General features: G+C 37.7%; 1 protein-coding gene across 5 annotated transcripts in view; it reads left to right on the top strand.

Annotated features, from left to right (window-relative positions):
• Positions 1–19,849, top strand: part of CPQ (carboxypeptidase Q) — a 159,431-nt gene extending 139,582 nt beyond the window's left edge. For 4 of the 5 annotated variants that reach the window (XM_062568334.1, XM_062568330.1, XM_062568332.1 and 1 more), the window contains one exon: positions 19,375–19,849. In XM_062568334.1, coding sequence (XP_062424318.1) covers positions 19,375–19,535 — 161 coding nt within the window. In that variant the 3' untranslated portion in view covers positions 19,536–19,849. Of the gene's footprint in view, positions 1–12,230; positions 12,381–19,374 lie in introns of those variants that run through there. The other variant, XM_062568333.1, reaches the window with a different exon arrangement.
• Positions 19,850–22,458: the final 2,609 nt, after the last annotated feature.

The raw sequence follows: 22,458 nt of genomic DNA, 5'->3' as shown, positions 1-22,458 counted from the left end.
TTCTATCTCCTCTCCATTCAGAATCTGGAGACATGATTATTTCTTTTCTCTTGCAGTAGACTTCTGTGTGAAGTCTTCTTCTTTCCTTTCTTCGTGTAGTATCTTCTGTTCAACTTATACATCAACGACCTGGATGAGGGGACAGAGTGCCTCCTCAGCAAGTTTACTGATGATACCAAGCTGGGAGGAGTGGCTGACGCACCTGAGGGCTGTGCTGCCATTTAGAGAGATCTGGACAGGTTGGAGAGCTGGGTGGAGAGGAACCTCCTGAGGTTCAACAAGGGCAAGTGCAGAGTCCTGCTCCTAGGGAGGAATAACCCTAGGCATCAGTAGAGGCTGGGGGCTGACCTTCTGGAGAGCAGCTCTGCAGAGAAGGACCTGAGAGTGCTGGTGGACAACAAGTTGACCATGAGCCTGCAATGTGCCCTTGCGGCCAAGAAAGCCAATGGTCTCTTGGGGTGCATAAGGAAGAGTGTTGCCAGCAGATCGAGAGAGGTGATCCTGCCCCTCTACTCAACCCTGGTGAGGCCTCATCTCGAGCACTGTGTCCAGTTCTGGGCTCCCCAGGACAAGAGAGACATGGAACTACTGGAGAGAGTCCAGCGTAGGGCTACAAAGATGATCAGAGGGCTGGAGCACCTGCCCCATGAGGAACGGCTGCGAGAGCTGGGCCTCTTCAGCCTGGGGAAGAGAAGACTGAGGGGGGATCTGATCAATGTGTACAAGTACCTGAAGGGAGGGTGTCAAGGGGACAGAGACAAACTCTTTTCGGTTGTCCCATGTGACAGGACAAGAGGCAACGGGCAGAAACTGAAGCACAGGAAGTTCCGCCTGACCGTGAGGGGGAATTTCTTCCCTGTGAGAGTGACGGAGCACTGGAACAGGTTGCCGAGAGAGGTTGTGGAGTCTCCTTCTCTGGGGATCTTCAAGGACCGCCTGGATGCAACCGTGTCTACCATGCTCTAGGTGACCCTGCTGAGCAGGGAGGTTGGACTAGATGATCTCCAGAGATCCCTTCCAACCTTACTGATTCTATGACCTTACACTTGCCCCTACTGAACAGCATCCTGTTTTTTCAAGTTTCTCCAGTTTATCAAGGTCACCTAGAACACCCTTAGTGTCCTTGCTATGCTTCCTTGATTGGTGCCATCCCTTAGCACAGACAGACTCTATTCCATCATTCTGGTCTACAGTGAAAATAATGAATGGCCTCAAACTCATACACTGCCCCACTCTATACATCCATACATTTTTCATCCCTAAGCACACTGTCCATCCCATCTGGACTAACATTATATTATACATCATTTTCTTTCTCTCCTTTGGCATTACCATTGGTGATGCTATGTCAAACAATTGTTCTGGAGCCCTCAGAGATTACAGTTTTATTGAGCTCTTACACATACTTTAGGGAATCAGAAGGTAAGCTCAAAGGAAGCCATCATGTATACTGAGTATTCAGACTAAGGTGCTGGAACACACTATATTCTAGTAGCATGTCAAGATCACTATGATGTTATTACACTAAAGACATTGTTCCTAGATACTTGATTTGGTGTTTCTTCATATTTACAATTCTTTGCAGAAATAGTTTCCATAGATAGACTGGCTCTTCAAGCTTTTAAGGAGAGGAAGATTTTGAGAAATGTTGACTGATATAAACAATATCTATTTTGATGAAATTTTAAAAGAAAGTATTCAGAATGATGAATTCAAGAACAAATACTTCATTCAAGTCTAGAGCAGCAATTGAAAATATTTTTTTTCTTTTAAGGTTTTTATTTCACATATGTATTCAGTCATGAAAATGTGCATGGTTGAACTATTTGGCTTTACTGTTCAGTTTCACTTATGAGAAAAATTTGCTGTCTTCTTTCTTTTTTTTTTTTTTTTTTGGAGATAGAAACATCTGCCCCCCAGAATTTTGCCATTTATCACAAAATGAAAAACCTAGCTTTACTGTAGCTCTGCCTTTAGTTGCCAGACTGTTTTAAAGATTTCATGAAATTGCAGTTCTTCATATCATGTATTACTTCAGTGGTGAAATGTAGGTTACAAATTATTACTTTGAACAAAGCAAACCTTTCCTTATACTGTACAAACTACTCTCCAGAGTTTGACATAAACATGAACATAAACCACCAAGCTAGTTCCAGGTTTTATGAGGTGGTCCTGCCATCTCTAATGGTGGAAACCATAAACAAAACACAATCATCATCTTTGAAAACAAAAAAGCAGAGAATATGAGAGACATATATGAACAGCACAGGAACAGCACCTTTTCTTATATAACTGGAAGATCAGAGTATTAACACTGACTTCAGATTTAAAACAGAAGGACATGCTTTTTCAGTCAATGGATAATTGAATGCAGAAAATCAGCACCACAAGACGTTTTGGAGGCCAGGATCAAACATACATTTAAAAAAAGGTGGAATACTACGTGAGAGAAAGGTCCCACAAAGGCCGTCAGACAGAAAGTTCTTAAACTGTAGATGACTCAATAGATATACTGAGGGAAGTGATTCTCTTTTTTTCTCATTCTTTCTCAAAACACTGTCTGCTCTCAGAGATAGGGTAGCAGGCCTAGTTGACCCTTTGTATTTTTTTCCCAATTCAGCTGTTTTTATGTTTTAAGTACCACAAGTCTGCATACAGTCTAGATAGTGCTAAATCATCTGGATAACAAAACTCTCTGTACTCTGTACTGGCAGTGGCCTTTTAGATGAAAGGATGTTCTACATATTATTTAAAGTGTTAGCATATAAATTATGATGCAATCTTACCTTTGAGCCTTTGTCTCTATATAATACAAATCTGAGGCCCCCATTCTGCAGCTGAGTGTCTGTGGGTTTCAGCTGCAAGTTTATTGCCCAAGTTTAAAGGCAATAGAACACAAATGAAAAGGAAAGAGGGGAAGATGAGAGTAAAGGGGTAGTATTTTGTGAATTATTTGGCTAGTTGTAGACTTTCAACTTTACAGGCTGACTACTTTCAACTGAAAGCAATTTTTAGTGTGTTTCCAGATTAAGGTCAGAGAAAAACAGGAAATATTAATGATACCAATGATCCCTATTGATTCCTTGCTTATTATTTCTCTTCTTTGCTAAACAAATCTGCAAGCAGATGAGACTTTGCAGCAGCAGACCTTCAATTCAAAATAACAGAGGTGCCGAAATAAGCTGAATGTGTTTGTAATTAAAAAAATATTGTTAGCGTGTTTTCTTTTATGTTTCAGGGAGAATTAATGCCCCTTGTATGTACAACATGTTACCAGAAGAAGTCTTACAAAAATACTGTTGAAGGCTGTACAGATGTTTTTCTTGCACTCAGACTGTAACTGGTGCACTTCATAGACTGGGGCCCTTTGTTGCATTCATAGTTCTTGGAGAAAGGAGGCGGAAGTGTTGTATGTGCCGTTTGTAGTTACATAGTTTATACTGATTTCAAGCAAGCCAGGGTGCATACTCATTTCCTGTCTCTGCTCACAGCGTGTACTGAGAGAGCTGCAGTAGAAAGATGGCGAAGCATAGGTTAATTCTTGGAGTATTTTTCCCCATAACAAAAGAAGAACTTGGAGGGCGTTAGCAATGTGATTCCTAAGCTGTTTGCACTGCGGTGCCACCGTCAACCCTGAAAATTGTTACTAGTTGTCCACCATTACTCTAAAGTTTATAACTGACAACAGTATAAAGATAGGGTTTAGCAGAGCCACTCAAGCTCTCTTACTATGTTTGTGAACCACAAGCTGAATATACCAGGGCTTAGAAAGTCAGCTACAATAACTTCTTTTCTTGGCCTGAACAATTTTAGCCCTTCTAGTTAGGAAGTAGATTTCATTGTGCAACCAAAATTGATCAACGTTTTAAATATCTTAATTGTGAAAATATCCCAGATTATGCATGTCTTAATTTCAAATCATTAAGGTGTATTAAATGAGAGTCATTGAGGAAAGTTAATTAGTCTGTGTGCCTCTTTCTTTAGTTCCTAGTTACTATGGATAGGTTCCATAGAAGTGGAACATCATAGGTTCCACCAAAACCTGCTGACTAGCTTATAGTGCAGATATTTGTGTGTGGTCGCAATTAAAAGGCCATAAATTGGATGCTGTTTGAAGCCTCCAAGTGTACTGCATTTATGTCTTTTATTTTAGCATGTTTAGGGGAAGAAGGGATCATCTTGCAGTTTAAAATGTCATTTACTTTCCTTTTATTTTACATGTAGAACCTCTCTTTAGGTTAGACAGGTAGCTACCAGAAAGTCTATTGTAAAATAATTTTGAGACATTATGCAGTGTTTTGGGGAATGTTATGGTATTTTTGAAAACTTTTACTTAAAATACTAGGTAACGACTTCATTTTACTAACTCTTGGTCTGAATGATGACCTCAAGTTTCTAATTAGAGTAAGTGGGAAGGAATGGCAGTGTAGGGTATACTGTTCAGAGTCACATGCCTCTGCCAGAATTCCTGCTGAGACCTTAGCTAAGAAGGTGCTAAGTAACACTTCTCTAATAATATAACATGAGTGAGTATTCCTGTCTGCTAAGCCAGCTCTCCTATGTCTATGGAAACAGGCTGGATCATTGCTTTACCAGTGTCTTAGACAAATGTTGTGTCAGTCCTCCCAAACTCAGTCTTGACTTTGCCTCCTATAGCTCTGAGGAATGTGTCTTGCACCCATTCGTTAAGGCTCCTGCTTGCAGCTTACTTTTCTCTGACATACTTATTGCTCAGGATCACTTCCTTTCTTCATCATTAATCTGTGCAAAAAAATTCTTCCTCCCTGTTTTAGAATTCTGCTTAACTTTTGTACAATACAAAGAGCATAGAGCATCTTTCTGCAGAAAAAAATAGGGCAATATTCAATACTTGCCCCCTTCCTGGATAGCATTATTCTGTGTCTTTTGCTTCTTTTCTTCATTTGTTCTCTCTTTCCTTTTGATTTGCAGAACATTTTAAATTCATTGAGACAGGAAAAAGTGTGATTGCTCTCTCACTGTTTCAAGAAAAGGGTATTTGGCTGCTCCATTCATCAAAATAGATTACTGTAAAGGTACACTGAGTGCCTTTTCAAATTCCAGATAAGCCTTGGGCTCTAGATATACAGCACAGGACAGAATCTAATTATTGAAGTAATTATTATTGCCTTTTCTGCTATGCTGTATCTTTTAAAACCCAGAGCCACTTTTGGACTTACAGTTCCGGACCCTGTCTACATCTCTGAGAAGTGATTGCCATCTCTCAGCCTAGAACAATTTGACTCTACTTACCTGAAACTTAGTTGTCTGTTTTTTGACTCTGAAAAGAATATGCGATAGCAGAAGATTTTCGGTTCTTCAGTCAATGCATTGACATTTCAATGGCTGATTTTTTGAAAAGATGGTATTTTTTCACCTCCTTTGACGAATCTGATATTAGCTATGTTGGCCTACATAGGACTAATGAGGCCTGTCATTTTTTATTCTATCTCAGTCCGTGTAGCAGTTGGAAATGAAAAGTATTCAATCGATAATCATGCAAGGCTATTTTGCAGCTGTGGATCTTAAGAGAGAAAAAACAACTTTTTTTCCTACTACCAAATACCTGTCAGTTTTGAAGTGATTATTTAAAACTATAATAAATACTGGACTGAGTGTTATAAAATTTTCATACAGATGTATATTTTAGGTAACATCTTGGATTCCATTTCAACTGAGCAGTCATTGCAGTATTTGAGTTTATAGCAAGATACTCTATTTAGCGTGTGCAGGTTCAGCTCCTGAAGGGTTTTAAAGTCTGTGTGGCTTGATATATGGTATATGTATGTATTTATTGTGTAAAAAAATGTCCTTAATTTGTGTATTGTGGAGGAACCAAATGTCATATTCATATCTTCTCTTTCCAATAAAACCTAAGTCTTTTGAACTTCTTGATAGACTGACTGAAAGGATCATTTATATGTTCTCAGTCTTTTCCTAATGATGAGCATCCAGTAGGGAGCATTTTAATTGATTTAAGATTAGTACAGTAAGTCCAATGATGCGGATGACAGACAGAATCTGCTATGGGTAACGAGATATATGAACTGTTCTCCTAGCTAATCCTCACTTCCTGGTTAAAAATACAAGGAGGGAGGTCATTTGCAAGATACCTATCCTTCAGATCTTACAGAAGAAAATCAACATACTGAATATGTCTCTGAAAATAAACTGAGCTCGTAGTCTGGTTGCAGGTAGGAAATACTACATGCATGGCATGCCATTGCTTGTTTAATCTCTTGTGGGCGTGTTGGGAACAACTTGTAGGAAGGAAAAGAAGGTAAGAATAAAACAGATGCATTACTAAAAACAATGGTTAGAAGATAATCATAAGGAAGGCAAGTTGGTGATTACAGAGATTTCAGTCCATCTAATTTGGGTTAAATACACCAAGTGTCTATCAAATTGTGCCTATACAAAGTGTCTATCAAATTGGACTCTGCTTATGATAACTTGGATTTAGGGATTGTATCTTTCCGCAAAGCGTATCTTTCTGCCTAGGGTAGCAAGGCAGAGATTAAGATTTTGAATATATTAGAAAAATTGTAATCATTCACTGATAATTTTACTTAGATCACATCGCCTGTTCTAGCTTGCATCATCATTATCATTCATCGTCGTAATTGGCTTTTTCCCCTGTTTGCATTATGCTGTCAAGAGTGTTCGAATGTAACACTCTAAATAACTTTACGAGAGGATGCTTGCATTTTATTACTTTGACTTAAATCCAAATCTAAATGGTGTGGATTTATACAGCTGTTAACAGCACTCTGAGTTTTAGCATGGTCACAATACATCAGAAAGATCATACGGACTGTTTAAACTAATAGAGGTTTGTTTATTTTGTATTGCCTAGAGTCTGTCACTATTATCAAATTACCTACATTTGTTGCATTGTATGTAAAGCATTGTGCCATTAGGAGCTGCTTGCAAAATACCTCTAAAGGCTGTACTGAGTAACAGTAGCATGTAACTTGAAATGGAGCCTTGAACATTCTCATTCCCAAATGATGACAAATATGTATTGATTCTTGATTTGTGCAATATAATCACTATGGAGATAATGCGTTTGCATGAGGAGGAGGATTTACTCTCGCAGCTCAACATTCAGGGGCTGTTGGACACGCTAAGTGCCTTGTTCTGCTTCTGTAAAGTTTCACCCCAGCCAGGCTTTGTTTTCTGTGTTTTAAATGGGACCTTCACCCACGTTTAATCTGAGTGAAAACAAACAAAAAAAATTAGCAAATTAACAATAAGAAAAAAGGCATGGCCAGTCTCTTCTGCACATAGTGAGATACAGGATACATTAAACCTGTCTTTAAGGCAAATGCACTCACTGGTGTCGCTGAAAGGAAGCAAGTTAACCTTTCAGCTTCGTATTAACTGTTCCCTTACCTGAGTGATCTTTCTAAGATTCTATGAATTCTATTTCATTTTTAGTATCTTACTGTTTTGTCAAGTCACTCATCTTTTTTGCACCGTGATAAAATAGCTATCACATCAACTCGAATTTATACACTGAAAAAAACATGCTAATGAGGGACAAAGCTTTATTTACTCTGTGTTTTTCTAATACTAGTTCTACCACGTGGATTAGTCAAGAGACCATATACAGTTAGTGATGCACTACAGAGTCAGATCAGGTGTATGAAATTTCTCTTTCTCCTGATAAGTCCCTCCAGAAATCCTTTAATTTCTTTATTTTTTTTTCTGAGTGGGGCACTGTGTAACTTCATGAAGCATGAAAATGAAGTAAGATTATGAAATTGCAGTCAACAGGTTTGCAGCAGGCATTTTAATTATACCTTAATCTTTTTTTCATTAAGTATGTTGTTTCTTCAGAGCTTATTGGCAAACATATGCAATTTATTGCTTAAAAATACGGAAAAGTTAGTTTCGATAGCTTTTTTCTTCCTGTTACATTGTCTTCACAGCCAATGGGAAAAAAAAGTGGCTTGTATGTCAGAATGGGAGAAACTAAAAAACTTTGTTTTAGGAATGGCGCAAACCCCCAGATCTGAACAGCCCTGAACCTTACGATAAGATCAGATCTGAACTTTGTGTTTCAAGCACCTCTCTGTTTTTCTATTAATAATGAACTAGTTAGATATATTTTGGTTTGTAGATCAAATGAAAGAGCTATTTCATCACCAATATCTGCAGCATCTAACATTTGTTAGTAAATAACCTATATTGGTTTAAGATTCAAGTATGCATAAATCAGAGTAACCATAAATATTATTAAGTGTATTTTATTATAGTTGTCATTCTATTTTTCCAGCCTTGGTTAATGGTCATACATCTAAAATCCACTGTCACCTTGAAGTGTTTGATAATCCCAGGGAGATATGTATAAAGAGGCAGTAAAAACCATTGTTCATCCTTTTTATGTGATTGCATAAATACATAATTGGTCAATTTTTGTTACATAAAATATAACAAAGCTGTATTTTCCTGAGAATATGTTTTACTCACACTAGGGTGACCATTTTTTTAATAACTTGTTAAGCACCAAAATAGTGATTAACAGGCTTTGTCTACCACCAGGATAGAATGGCAAGCTCCACTTAGCCAGGTCCTGTGAATATTAGCATGTCTAGGAGTTAGCTGATTGCCAGAAAGAGCCCTACAGGAAGTTTGTGATTAAACATCCGGTTGTATTTGTATCATCTGGGGGAATGTTTGGGTCTGAATGAAAATTCAAGGGAAAGCTGTGTGTTTTCTCTACATCCTCCTCTGTGAAAGCAGACCTAAAGGCCTGCATTAAAGTAGGTTGCAAGCTTGGTTTGGGAAATATCTCCATAAACTGTAGAATACAGAGAAGCTTCTTGAACTGATGTGGATGGGTACATAGAGTTATTGCAGACACAAATACCGAAAGACCCCTGATATGTGGATCATTGTCACCAGTCCAGCTCCCCACATCAGATCTTCAGTCCATCCAAAAATGCAGCAGAGCGTGCATGTTTACACTGAATTTCTAGGATTATTTGGAAGTTGGTAGCATGAGGTGTCTGTGTGGGACAAATGTCTACTGATGAACATAAACAAGTAGCTCTTTGGCTAGCAGAGAACAATGAAGAAAGTGTTTTAATAACTTTGGGTTTCTAGGCAAGTTTATAACGTCAGATACATGGTCTAGTTATACAGAGAATATAGAGATATATAAAAGTACATTTGATTAGTAAAGATGATTCATATAGGTCCCAGTCTTATAAAGTACCTAGCTTGGACCTCAGGAGTGACATTTAAAACTGAGTGTCGTATGCTCAAAACTAATTACTTTGCTGAATTGAAGCATAAATCAAAAAAAGAAATACTAAATTAGAAAACCTGAATGTTTTGCATGTACTTTCGTATGTTTCAAGTAGTGTTTATAAGAGAATGCAAAATGTAAAGGATTTGTGATTTCAGCAGCCAGTATTAAAACTATCAACTTTATTAAGTAGTCCCTACTTAACATATGTAGTAACATGCCTTATTTTAAAGAACTCAGATATGAAATAAACTATATTGAAGTATACAGAATATATATATATATACATAGTTACATAGTTCATGTGTATGCATATGTGTGTGTGTGTGTGTGTATACGTACATATATGTTAAAAGTATATACATGTACACACACAGATATATAATCCTTCTAAATTGAAGTGCCCTGCCCAAATAAGAATCCACTGATAACTGAACCAGGCTGGTGACAAAGCTGTGAAACAGCAGAGAAGATGAAAGAGGCTGCAAAGATAGATAATACCAAAATGATGGAAGAGTCAGTCTGTTTTTTAGCAAAAGAATACCTCCCAAATCTAGTAGAGCTCTTTCAGAGTCTTTCATTTCTGTAGGTAGATCTGGTCAGCAAAGTACAATTGAATTTTCAAAAGGTCCTACATCAAAGACACTTAGAGAAACAAATTCTTACGGGATAACAGGAATGTTCCTCTTGTAGAATTATACCTGATTAAAAGACAGTAGAAATAAATTGTCCGTTTTCATAAAGGAGGAAGACCTTTATCAGGCTGCCCAGACACATTCTGGGGGACTTCGGATGATCACCAAACTCAGTGTTAGCTGAAAAGGGAGTGAATAATAAATTCACAATGATTCCTGATGAGTATTCCAAAAATTTGTACCCAGACTAAAGTTGACTATGAAAATGTGATGATAATCTCACAGCAGTAAGTGCCTAGGCAATACAGCAGCCAAGGACATTTCACTATTAATAAATGCAGAGTAAGGCATTTTGTGTACTATGCATACATGACAACAGGCTCCAAATTAGTTATTTTCAATTAGAAAGATCTGGAAATCCCTGTGGATGAATTTATCCACTCAGTTCTCAGGAACAGTGAAAAACTCAGTGTTTTGTGTTACAGGGGAAGAAAGAGAACAAATAGAAACATCATCATTGTAATATATATTGGTACACAGCAGTCGCATTATGAGTCCATCCACATACTAAGTTTTGTAAGCAGTTTTGGCTTCTCATCTCATAAACGATGAAACAGAATCAGAAGTACAAGAAGGGTCACTGGCATCCTTAGAGATATTAAATAATTTCCATATGAAGAGGGCTCTCGCAGCTTGGCAAGAACTGCTGAGTTAGGATGTGATAAACATGTATAAAACCATCAATGATGCTGAGAGGAATGAAGAGTGGCAGGATACTACACACATAGTAATGTGCCCGCGTAAAACAATCCGGCTGTAGTTTTGTAGGAAACAAAGTACCGTGCACAAAGTGCATGGCCACAGGGTACTGTGGGGGACAGAGGTGTAAAAAATGGGTTTAATAAGCTTGTGGAGGATTGCTCCATCAAAGGTGGGTTGAATGCAGCCTCCAGCTCAGTATTTCTGACTTTCTGGTATCTTGAGAAAGGGAGGATATTCCAGTGAAATGATGCAGGATGCCTTCCCTGCTTTTTGTGTTCTTCCTTGAATCATCTGCTGTTGCCCTGTCCCGAGGCAGGGCGCTGTGCTGAGCTCCTGATGCCCCGCACAGTGTGTCCCCGCAGCATCCCGCCTGCAAGCAGGCAGGAGGGGACAGCAGCGGGCAAGTGTCAGGGCACATCTGGGCAGTGCTTGGCTGTTTAATACTAAGCTGGAAAGTGTGACCCTTTTTAAAACAAACAAAAAGAAAATTTAAAGCAATGAGTTGTTGAATGGAGGAAGAGCTTCTAGTACGTTTTTGCTGTTGAGCTTCATCTGGTTTTGTTAAGGCAAGGGCAGTTTAGTATAAATTATTTTAGATTCAACTCAACCTGCGTCCTGTGAAGTAGAACTACTTCCGTTCTTATTTTACAGGATTTTATGCAAGTCTAGATTGAATCCCCAGCTGCCGTTATTCCTCTGCAGCTATAAGTAAAAGGTTAATATGTTGCAAAAGTAACTGTGATAATCCTGAGCTGTAATTTAGTCTGTTTAGTGTATCCAGAGGATTAATTCTCAAATGCATTAAACAAAACAAGAAATAATGCACACATCATATTGTCTCCTTTACACTGTAGTCTCATTTAATTAGCCATTGAAACAACGGACTGAAAGCTTTCCCTCTGCCTAGTTATTTGAATCATGAATTTTAAAGACTTTTGAGAGAATGACTCAGGAGGTGAAACAGCAGGACTTCTAATGTTATATATAAGCTCTATACAGGAAACTATTCCAGTGTCTGTAACCATGAAACTCAAGCAACTTAGCCTGTAATTTCATCATTTGAGACTAAATCACAGGAGAACTAATGCTGTCAGTGCCTCGCTAAACAGCGTTAACATTGTCCATTGTCTTTGCTTACTTGAAAAATGGATAATGAATTAATTGGCATTAAAGTCAGCTATCAACTACGGGTTAACACACGAAAGAAGAGGTTAATATGCGCACTAAAATACATGCAGGAACCAGCTAAAATAAATGGTTTTTCATTATAGTAATTGTTCTGAAGATTGCATTAAACTGAGGGCAGCTCAAAAACCTATCTAAACGCTTACCCATATCTGGCAGCCAGCAGTAGATACCATTTTACAGGGGCAGCCTTCCACTGAAGGGATCCTAAACAAAATTATTCATTTTAGCAGATTTACTACTTGACTGTTTCAGAGCTGTGACATTACTGGATTTCAAAAAGACACAAAATGAAAATAAAAAATAGAATAAGAAATAATATTCCTATTAAGATCTTTTAACCTTTTTTTTTTTTTTTTTTTTTTTTTTTGTAGTTTCTTGAAGCACATTCTTCTGAGGGCAAATCATGCATCTCCCCACATCAACCCTGCAGTTTTAGCCTTTCAGAATTTCAAGGGCAGCTGTATGCCAGATATGAGAAATAAGAAGCTACTGAATCTGCTACTGACTGGACATGTATAGCCCTCCCCACACTCCTGTTTGACAGGGTATGTAGGAGCACAAAGCTGAGTTAGCGCTCTGATGAGCAAAATGCACTTGTCTTCAGTATTTTTTACTTTCCTGGTATATAACAGTCTTTAACTGCATAGAAGATGAGGATGTGTCCTTTACATATTTTTTGCCAATTCTAGTACTTTGCGTAAAAGAACAGGGCATACATTTTTCATTGCCTCTTGGTTCACTTCCAAGGCTTTGCAGTTTTTCAGTACATCTCTGAGCAGTGTCATTGACATTTAAAAGACCTGAGACTGGAATAAACTTGATAAGGAAGTAAAGGAGTTTTTTCTTGTTTTCTGAGGGAAAATGTAGGAAACAAAAGCAATCTGGAATTTAATAGATGAAAAAACAGATGCTGTCTTTTGTGGTGAGCTAAACCACTGCAGAAATAAAAAGAAGATTTGAAATCAGGTATTTGTATTAACATCTCACTGCCAGGAGTTCTTTCAATACTATGTAGATTTGTCTTTGCAGAAAAATAAAACTAGAGCATATAGGTACTTGGAAGATGTGAGAGATGTACACATAAACTGTATTGCAAAGCTTTTACTTTAGCTTCATAAAATTTTGGAAATGTTAAGCAAAATATCCTTTGTTGAGGCATTTCCAGCTTTGCTGTTAAGAGATAGTACAGCTTGCACAACAGGGCACTGGTCTAGCTCAGATTTCTAGCATTTCTTTCTTTCTCAGCTGCTGTGAGAAGATGAATGTGTCATTTCATCTCTGCTTGCCTCTCTCCTGCAGTCCCTGTTGCCTCTTTAGAGTACAAGTTCTTCTGGACTGGACTCGTGGTTTTGGATAGATATATATAGTGTGTAAAACAGTGGAGTGGCAGTTCTGTTAAATCCTCTAGGCACTGCTGTAAAACAAAACCTGAAAAAAGTTAGACTGCTTATACATGGTTGGTGTTCATTAGTGTACTTCACTCTCTATGGCTATGTACATTTAGAGGTTAACCTCCCAATGATCTAATTGTGGTACTGAAGAACCAGCACTCTCAAGAAGGATTACACAGCTGGTGGGGAATTTCCAAGTGTCTTTGAAAGATTCATGCAACAGTTGTGTTGTAAAGTTTACTTGAAAGCAAAAACAACTGGGAAGACGTTGATAGGGCTGTACAGCAAACATACTGACTTTAAGTCTCAGATGATTGCCTTCATTTGGCAACTAAATGTTATTTGATACATAACAAGTGAAAGAAAATATGTAGACAAAAAAAATGCAAGATGTTTTGCACTAAAAAATACTCTGGAGATACTATAGGCTTTACCCCTGAAGATGTTTGAGTTTTATGGAAATTGCCTTTGCAATCATACCGATAATCAATAACTAATTTGCCAGTCATTGTTTGCACAAAATGGCAGGAGTCTTAAAGCTTAAAAAACTGGCAGTAGTGCTTAATGATGACTTATCACAGCAATGCAGATAAGTGCAGCAGTGTATTTGACTGTGGTTGGCAAGAAGCAGTGGTCATGACTGACACGCTCATCATTCACTTTGTGGTTCATTCATTCTTTTGCGTTAGTAACAATATCGCATTTTATTAATTTGGCAAAAAAAAAAAGCTTACTAATCTGCAAAGAATTGATGTTTAATGTAGATATAAGGCAGGTATGTATTCTGGTCACCAGGTAACAAATATTCACATTGTGCATTTTATGCTGCGATCAGAAGCTAAAAAGGATGGACTGTTTTTCAGAACTTCTCAGTGTGCGTGTGGATTTTCATTAGGATGCTCTCACACAGCTGATTACTGAAAATACATTGTCAGTATCTGTTACCAGAGCAGCACCTTTTGCCTGCCTTATGTGCTGTGTCCAACCATGTATAAAAAGGCTGGCTGTACGGAGACTTCTGAAATGAGTTCAGGACAAGAATGAGGTAAAAGAACTGAAAAATTTGTTTTATGTCTTGTATAACTGATATCCAAATTAATCAAGGGTTATCTCGTGCTGGATGGATAGAGGGAGAGATGCCATTTCTGGAGATGATGCCCCTGGTGCAGTGGCACAGGAGGTGGCGTATCCAACTCCTACTCCGTGAGATAGCCTAATCCTGTAAGGGATTAAGGAACAAGGTACTTGTTCAGGCAGGTCACAAACAGGGTGAATGGACAGGGTGGCAAGGTTGACAACAGTAGTTATTTTATTTGATTATCACTTCTGGTGCAGTTTTGTACTACTGGCTTATTTTTCTCACAATTGCATGATAGTGAATTGATTCCTGAAGAAACACTTGGGCTTGGTGGCAGAGCCTAGAAGCTGTCACATCTAAAAAGAAGGTGCCACACTTGAGGAAAGAAGGGAAAAATAGTATTATGTTTGAGAGACTCACTGAACTGTATGTAGCAGGCCTGAAATACCTGGGATCAATACGTGTCTTAGAAACTGGATTTGATCACAAAATACCTGTCTGCTATGCTAAAGATACCCCAATGATTAATGATTTTGTCAGCCTGGATGACACCAGCATCATCCCAAGTGCCCTGATGCTGTCTGAGTTTTCAACAGGCATTTGGTCACAAAAGAGCGTATGCTGGTGGTACATGTTTTTAAAATTATTACATTTATGGAGTAAGTTGATCTGTTTGGCAAGTGCTGCACAAGTAACTGTGCTGACATATTCTGGTACAATGGAAACATCTCCTTTTCTAGTATAACCTGAGGAAAAAAATCATTTCTATCTGCAGCCTGCTTAGCCTGAAGACTCAGTAACAGGTTAAGTGTGAGGAAGTGATCTCAGAGGGAGCTGAAAGCAGAAAAACAAAACGAAACGAAAAAATCCCCAAGCACCCAAAAGAAAGAAACCAAAAAGCCCAAACTAGGAATGAATAAGCATTAGCCTCAGCATTTGCCTCTGGCCCCATATTTTTACACGTATTTCCCACAAATGGCAAACAAGTAAAATAGTGTTTTACTGCATCAAGGACAAACATACAGAAGATGCTTTAGTTCCCTAGACCCACATATGTAGTGCAACTTCCTACACCTCGCAGGGCCTGGGCAGCTGCTCCAGGCATCAGATACAACCTCTGAGTCACAACCGTCAGCCCCATGCCAGTGTCAGAGACACCTGGAAGATCCCAAACAGCACTAAATATCTGCCTTCAAGTAACTGTATTGCCACTCTATGCAACACTGTATTAAAGAGTGTTTTCTACTGCTTTGTGATGGAATTATGAATTATCTATATCTCATCAAAACTGCTCAAATAGTAATTTATGTATAGTTTTTAATTTCCAGTATTTTCCTGCATTCATAGAGTAAATGTAGTATTTTTGGCAGCAATTTTTAACATTCCCTATCTTCATGCCACAACAATTATTATACTCTGCTAAAAGCAGTTTCTTCCTAAATTCCTTATTAGCTAGCAATGTTTCTCATGTGATTTGTATCACTGTAAATGTGAATAGACCAGAAGAGGGTAATTAAGAAAGATTTTTTGGCAAACATTCACTTTTTCTTTATGGGTGTTCTTGCTCTACAGTCTTGGCACAAATGAAACCATTCTCCATTAACTGTGGAGAACACGAGTATGGTAGTGGAGGCTTGAGCATTGCTAGTTTTTTTTTTTTTTTTTTTTTTTTTTTTTACGTATTAGTTACAACGGAAATCAAAATTAACTACTTGACACACTTCTGTAACACTTCCCATATGAGGCTTTTAAAGTACTTAATTCAACCTTACAACACTGTTCTGGGAAATGCATACTCTCCACTTTGTTGGTGGCTATCATGGAGACGGTAAATAGTTTTTGGCAGGCCTGTGACATGTGGCTACTCATGTCTTTTCCCTGACTGCTAGCTTATGTAGCTTGCAATAACAACCCTCCATTTTTTAGTATCTAATGTTCCTGAGGGAAATGTCACCGTCCAAACGGTAACAACAACCACAAAAAAACTTAATTTCAGGTGGAATAGCTAATTGGCAAGTGAATTTTTTTAAATTTGTATCTAGGTGAATTTTTTTGGTTTCTTATTATCTTTCAAGCTTCTAGAAGTAGGAACTTTGACTTCCAGGCAGATTTTTTTGAGAAAGGTTAATAATCTATGGCTATCTAGGATGCAGTATAATTAGTCAGTCAATCTACTCTGAAATCTTTTGTTTGAAGCATTAAACAGAATCCTTCTTTCCCTTCTCCTGAATTCTGTACAGTGATTGCTTGTACTGAAAGCCTTTTTTTCTCTCTTAGCTTTTCAGAAAAGTGGCTGAGGGATCCCACTGAATTTATTTAGATACTTCAATGTGATTGGAATCTACAGATGTTTCCTAGACAAAATTTCATAACTCTGTAATCAAAAATCTGAAGTGAGTATTGGCAGAGTGTCTCAGAACTTCACTGTTCAGTGAAGTTCAGAATCACTTGTTCATGCTGATCTCAATCCTGAATGCATTTTCTGGTGAAGGGGCCATATTCAGTGTCTTCTCGTTGTCCAACCACCTCTGGAGATCATAAATACCTCATGGCAACTAACACCAGTATGGAGTAGTGCCAAGTTTGGAGCAGGAGACAAGAAAATTGCTCGCAGTTGTGTTTGTGCCCAGGGTGTTCTGTGTCTAGAGGCTTTTGTGGGGCCCTTGGCTGTAAAAATCTTTTCTTGTGCTTAAAGCTATGAACACAGATTTTCTCCTTTGTTTCTGTTTACGTAGGATAAACTGCTTTCTCAGGGTCTTTTCATTATCCCATAAGATACTGACAGGTTCCTGTCTTCAGTGACAGCCTAAAGCACAGCCTGTTTAGGAACCTTTTGATATTCTGCATTCTAACACTCTCTGACAAATCTTACTGCAACAATTTTTACACAATAATTGTTTGATGGAAAAGTTAGATTTATTTATGATTTAAAAAAATAAATTCAGAGGAACAAATGTATTTTAGTTTTTCAATGAATTAAGCATTACAAAGTGAAAGGTTTTTGTTCCTGATCTGTTCACAGAGATAAGACACTACTCTGTAAATCTCTAATTATTATGATTAGTGCAATGTGTACTACAAATTCCAAGCAGGGAATAATTTGTATCTTGGGTCTTATAAAAGATTGTCAAAAATTGTAATGGATTTGCATCAATGGCTTAATTCATAATGCATCTGCAGTGCAGAATTCCATCACTTAAAGAATTTATCAAAGCAGTTCTATTGTTTTATACTTGTACATATTTAAAAGAACTCAGAATCAATTTTTAAAAGTGAATCTGATTTGACATAATTTCAATGCTAAAACTATTGGAAAATAATTCAGCATTTGTAACCCACCCTATGACTTCTGTGGGATTGCATTGGTTCAAGTCAGAAGCAAATAGGTTTAAGAGCAAGAAGAGAACTTAAAATGAAGTTGGTCTCAATACTGCAAAATCGTAAGCTGCAGCTTTTGGTTTCTGTGTATCATATCTCTTCTGAAGGAATCTTCATCTTGGATGGAATTGGAAAATACATTGTCTTTCTTTTCCTTCATTCTAAAATAGCAGTGAAACAAGCAATCCAAATCAATTCCCTGTACAGTGATGGAAATGTGCCTGTTAAGCACAGTAAGAGCTGAACTGTGTCCTGAATGATTATAGGAGTGATCAAAAGATATATATTACAGGAATGCACAGTTATGCTGTGAGAAATTTTGCTTTCATTCTCCTCAAAGGCTTCAGACATCTCAGTGAAACCAAGGAAAATCATAATAGTAATTCTTATGAACACACATGATTTTATCAAAGCCCTCATCATTTGATGCTGATTTTCCACTATTTATAAAAAAGTATGCGAACAGTTTATTTAGTTGATTTTTTTAAACCAAACAATCCATTTTTTTCTATATTACTTTACATAGTATTATCTAATCTCAGTCTGTGTTTCTGGCTGGGTCCAATAGCTGGTACTCTCAAATTCGTATTAAGATTTGTTTTGAGTTTCTATGACCAAGCAAGAGTGGAGCTTCTTATGCTAGAGGCTTCCTACACAGAGAGCTGCAGACTCTTAATCCTGGTAAGCTTGCACACTAAATGAGTCAACCCAAAGGATTTACAAGCCATGAATCAGCATGCTGTTGGCAAATGTCACACTTACTTTGAAAATAAGTGGAGTGGAGTTTTGTTATGGTGGGAGAGTTGATTAACCTGAAACAAAGCAAAGGGGAGCTGATAAAACCAGAGAAGAAGAGGCAGATGTAATGAACCTGGAGCGAAGAAGCTGCAAGGAGAAAGGGAATCAGAGAGAGCATTAGCAGAGACAAGAGCAGACAGGGACAGACCCACATAAAAAGCACTGTGGCCCATGGCTGGTGGGTGGTGGTGTCTCCTCCATCATACCTGCTGTGGTGGCAGCTTTTCCTGCTCCTCTCGGTGCCAAGCTGTGATATCAGCTGAGCTTGCTTCCGCCACTAGCTGGTGGGGGCTCCTGAAAGCTACTGGAATGTATTCCTTTGGGTGAGATCGCAGGAAGACTGCTCTGAAACTGCACAGCATTGTGAATGGAAGCTCGAAAGCAGAAGCAGATTCCTAAGCTTTACTTAACATAAATAGCAGCAAAGCTAGGATTCATAACTAAGTCATAACTAGTCATCAGAGTAGTCATAAATATTGATATTATGTCCCACAACTACAGAATCATTTTCTGTTGGATAAAAAACAAGGGGAAGGACCACCACATCTGGGACTATTGTATGGATTTTCCTGATTAGATTCTGGTAGTCAAGAGAATAAAAATGGATCTGTAATAGTACTAATGAGACAAGTATCTCAAGGGAAGTATAGCTTTTTCCCATTGTGAGTTTTTGTTGCCTTGTGCTCATTTAAGTCAGCTAACCTAATACCTACAAAGTGGACGTGCTGTGGCTCTGTGTAGTTACGATATGGAACTTTATACAGTTGCATGGGGATTTAATAATAAACAACACAGGAATAGATTCATGTTTATGTTCTTCTTTAAATATTTGTATTCATATAATGGAATATTGCCTATTTTTCTCTACAGGTGCCAGCTTGCGTGATGACATCAGTAAATACTTCTGGTTTCATCATTCTCATGGGGACACAATGACAGTTCAGGATCCAAACCAGATGAATCTCTGTGCTGCTGTTTGGTCTGTCGTCTCCTATGTAATTGCTGACATGGAAGAAATGTTGCCAAGGTAATAAAGCAGCAAGAGAGATTTCTGTTCTTCAGTAAAGATTGTGAGTCCACTAATGCATTCGGTCTTTGTGGGAAATTCCTGTTTCACCCTGCACATTATTATTTTCCTCAAAGCACATACTCTTTTATATATTCCTTTTTTTTTTCTGTTTTAATATATTCCATTGTGATTTCCATTTAAAGTTTCTTCTGTTAAATACTTTTTAATGTCTGATCAATGTGTGATACCTCTTTGAATATGATGTAGTAGTCATTTTTATGTAAAGTGATCCTGTGCATCAGGAAGAATATACTGAATAAATTTTCGGCATCAGAATAGTTATTGTATTGAGTGAGTGTACAAGTTTATGGATTTATTTTCTGTCTTCTTTAAATCTATCCATTAGAATGATATGCTATTAATAAAATAGCGTTTTCTTCTTACTCTCTTAAGATAGTATGTTACTTTGTATACAGTGTTCTGGTTATGGGACATATTAATCTTGGATGCATTAGTAGTAATACGTGGCTTAACAGAGTTTTTAATAGATCGGTCAGCCACCACTGTTTACTCTTAATACAGGTTGCTTCACGTGGGACACAGATAAATGAGGATACACAGGATAGGAAGTAAATAACAGGAATTAAATCTGTTTCCCCAGCTGGATGGACTCGCCCTGCCATTTGTTGATGGTGTTTTCACAGTCTAGATGTTGTCTGTTTCCTGGCTAGCTTCAGATCTCCAGAGCACAGCACATGTTGTGTTTCTTTGGTCTCTTCCCCATGGGAAAGTGTGTGTGTCGTTTTCTTTCTGATGGAAGACTCACCATCGGGACATGCAGAGAATTTCAAATGGCAGCTCTTTTTCTGAAATGCAGTGCTGTTGCAGAGATAGCCTCACAGCTGTCATCTGGGACCTTCCCTGCCTGTCTGCTGATACCCAAATGGAGCGTGTGAGCAGATTCTGACCTACCTGCTCATGCCGTTCACAGCACTGTCCCTGTTCTGGTGGCATGCCCTCTCCTACAGCAACCTAGGCAAGAGGAAGGCACTCTTCATGAGAAGTTAATTGAGAAATTTAATTCCTGTGTACTTAATTGTTTTGGGTTTTTCTGCTGAAGGTTTGTGGGTATTCATCTGATGAGTCTTGGAGGTGCTTACAGGGAGGTTATAGGTGGTGTTGGGGAAGGAAGATTTTAGGGTATGTGATTTCTGCTTATGTATTTGTGACATTATCCTTGTTTGTGCTTTTAAATTTTACAACAAGCAATCTTATTGATTTGTGCGTAACTGCTGCAATACAACCAAAAGCACTAACGTGATGAACAACATACAGAGTATTAAACTGAATGGCAGGCAATTCCTGGTGCTGTTAATCAGCTCTGTAGTTGAGCAGTAGCTTAGAGATGAGCTATTCATGCTTATAGAATTAATAACCATCATATCTGTTTACCATGATAGAACCCTAATAGCAATTTTACATCAAATCTATTAAATATTTCCTTTTTTTCCTCCAAATCACTTCAGGAACATGAAAATGTCTAGACATATTCTGATCTTTCTTTATACAGTTTTGAAATAAAGTTAGCTAAAATTTCCTCAGCTTTCAAGATATCATATGTATGTTTAGCTTTTTATTTATATGTCTGACAAGAGCATAGCTAGCGGTATTTACCCCAGGCAGATTCACAACTGTCTCTAAATCCAATGTTTTGACCTTTGTAGAGTATCATTGACTCTTTTTTGAACTTTTTTCCATATCTTTTGTCTTCAGTGGTATGCCACTTGAGCATCAGAGAGTCATTAGGTTCTTCAAAGTGAAATTAAATTTATTGTTACAAGTCTTAGCCTGTCCTCATTTGGAAAAAGGATTATTTGTGGGTTGTTTTCCTCAATTAATGAATGGGATCCTTAATTGCCATTAAGTCAAATAGAAGATATTTTGAATCAAGAATTCTCTCTATAGAACAACACTGCTATACGCATATGACTGCAAAATACATCCCCTGGCATGCTTGTTGGATCATCGGCTACATAAGATAGGCCATTAAAATTAAGATCATGATGCCCCTGAAGAGAATTTAATCTTTGCATCAACTTTGGGTACACAATTCTTGAGAGACAATTTGAAGAGCAGATTTTGAAAAAATGTTCAAGAATCAAAACTGGCCTTTTAACTTTATAGTTAAATTAAAAATCTTTCAGTTCTTAAATTGAAAACAAAAGATTTTTTAGTTAAAAAACAGGTTTTGATCAAAATGAGAAAGTCTTCTTGATTCACCAGTTCTTTTTTTGTTCTATTTATAATAGTTCTCAGATCTAAAAGTTTAGCTGTTCAAAATGCTCTCCTGATAACCTTGCTTGGTCTTAAAAAATTTCCATAAACTGTGAGATGATAATACATTTATTTCCTTTCCCACTGAGTTTTTGTACCTTTTTTGCAATAGCTCATCTTAATCCTTGTTCAGTGTAGCAATTCTAGTCTTTCATTTGCTGGCAATTAAGCATATATAGGATGTTCAATTTTCTATTCAGAAACATTTCTTAAGTGGTCCCGGTGTACCAACATTGCTTTGCTTTCCACTTGCCTACTGCCTCTGATCTCTGAGTACAGAACCCTGTTGTCTTTCTTTAGTTGAGACAGTAATAGCTGAGGATATTATTTTTATTATTGTCATGGTCAGCTGCCATAAAATTATGTTCTTCACAAGTATTATGACAACATCGTAAGATAAAGACACCACATGTGTGTTTCCCTTTGACAAACTAAAATGCTATCAACTGTGGGCTAGGTTGCTTTTTGCCTAAATGGCTGCAAGCTCGGAACTGAAGAAAGAGCAGTAGTATTTAAACGTGTCAAAAAATTTAAATTTCAAATAAACATTTTCCTGAAGGTATTATAGATCTCTTGCATCTGCTGAGAAGCGGGGTGGCCCCTGGGTAGAC

Source organism: Rhea pennata, chromosome 2 (genome assembly GCF_028389875.1).
Source record: "Rhea pennata isolate bPtePen1 chromosome 2, bPtePen1.pri, whole genome shotgun sequence".
Lineage (NCBI taxonomy): Eukaryota > Metazoa > Chordata > Aves > Rheiformes > Rheidae > Rhea > Rhea pennata.
The sequence above is the reverse complement of the archived record's forward strand: the minus strand, read 5'-3'. Positions and strand labels throughout refer to the sequence as shown.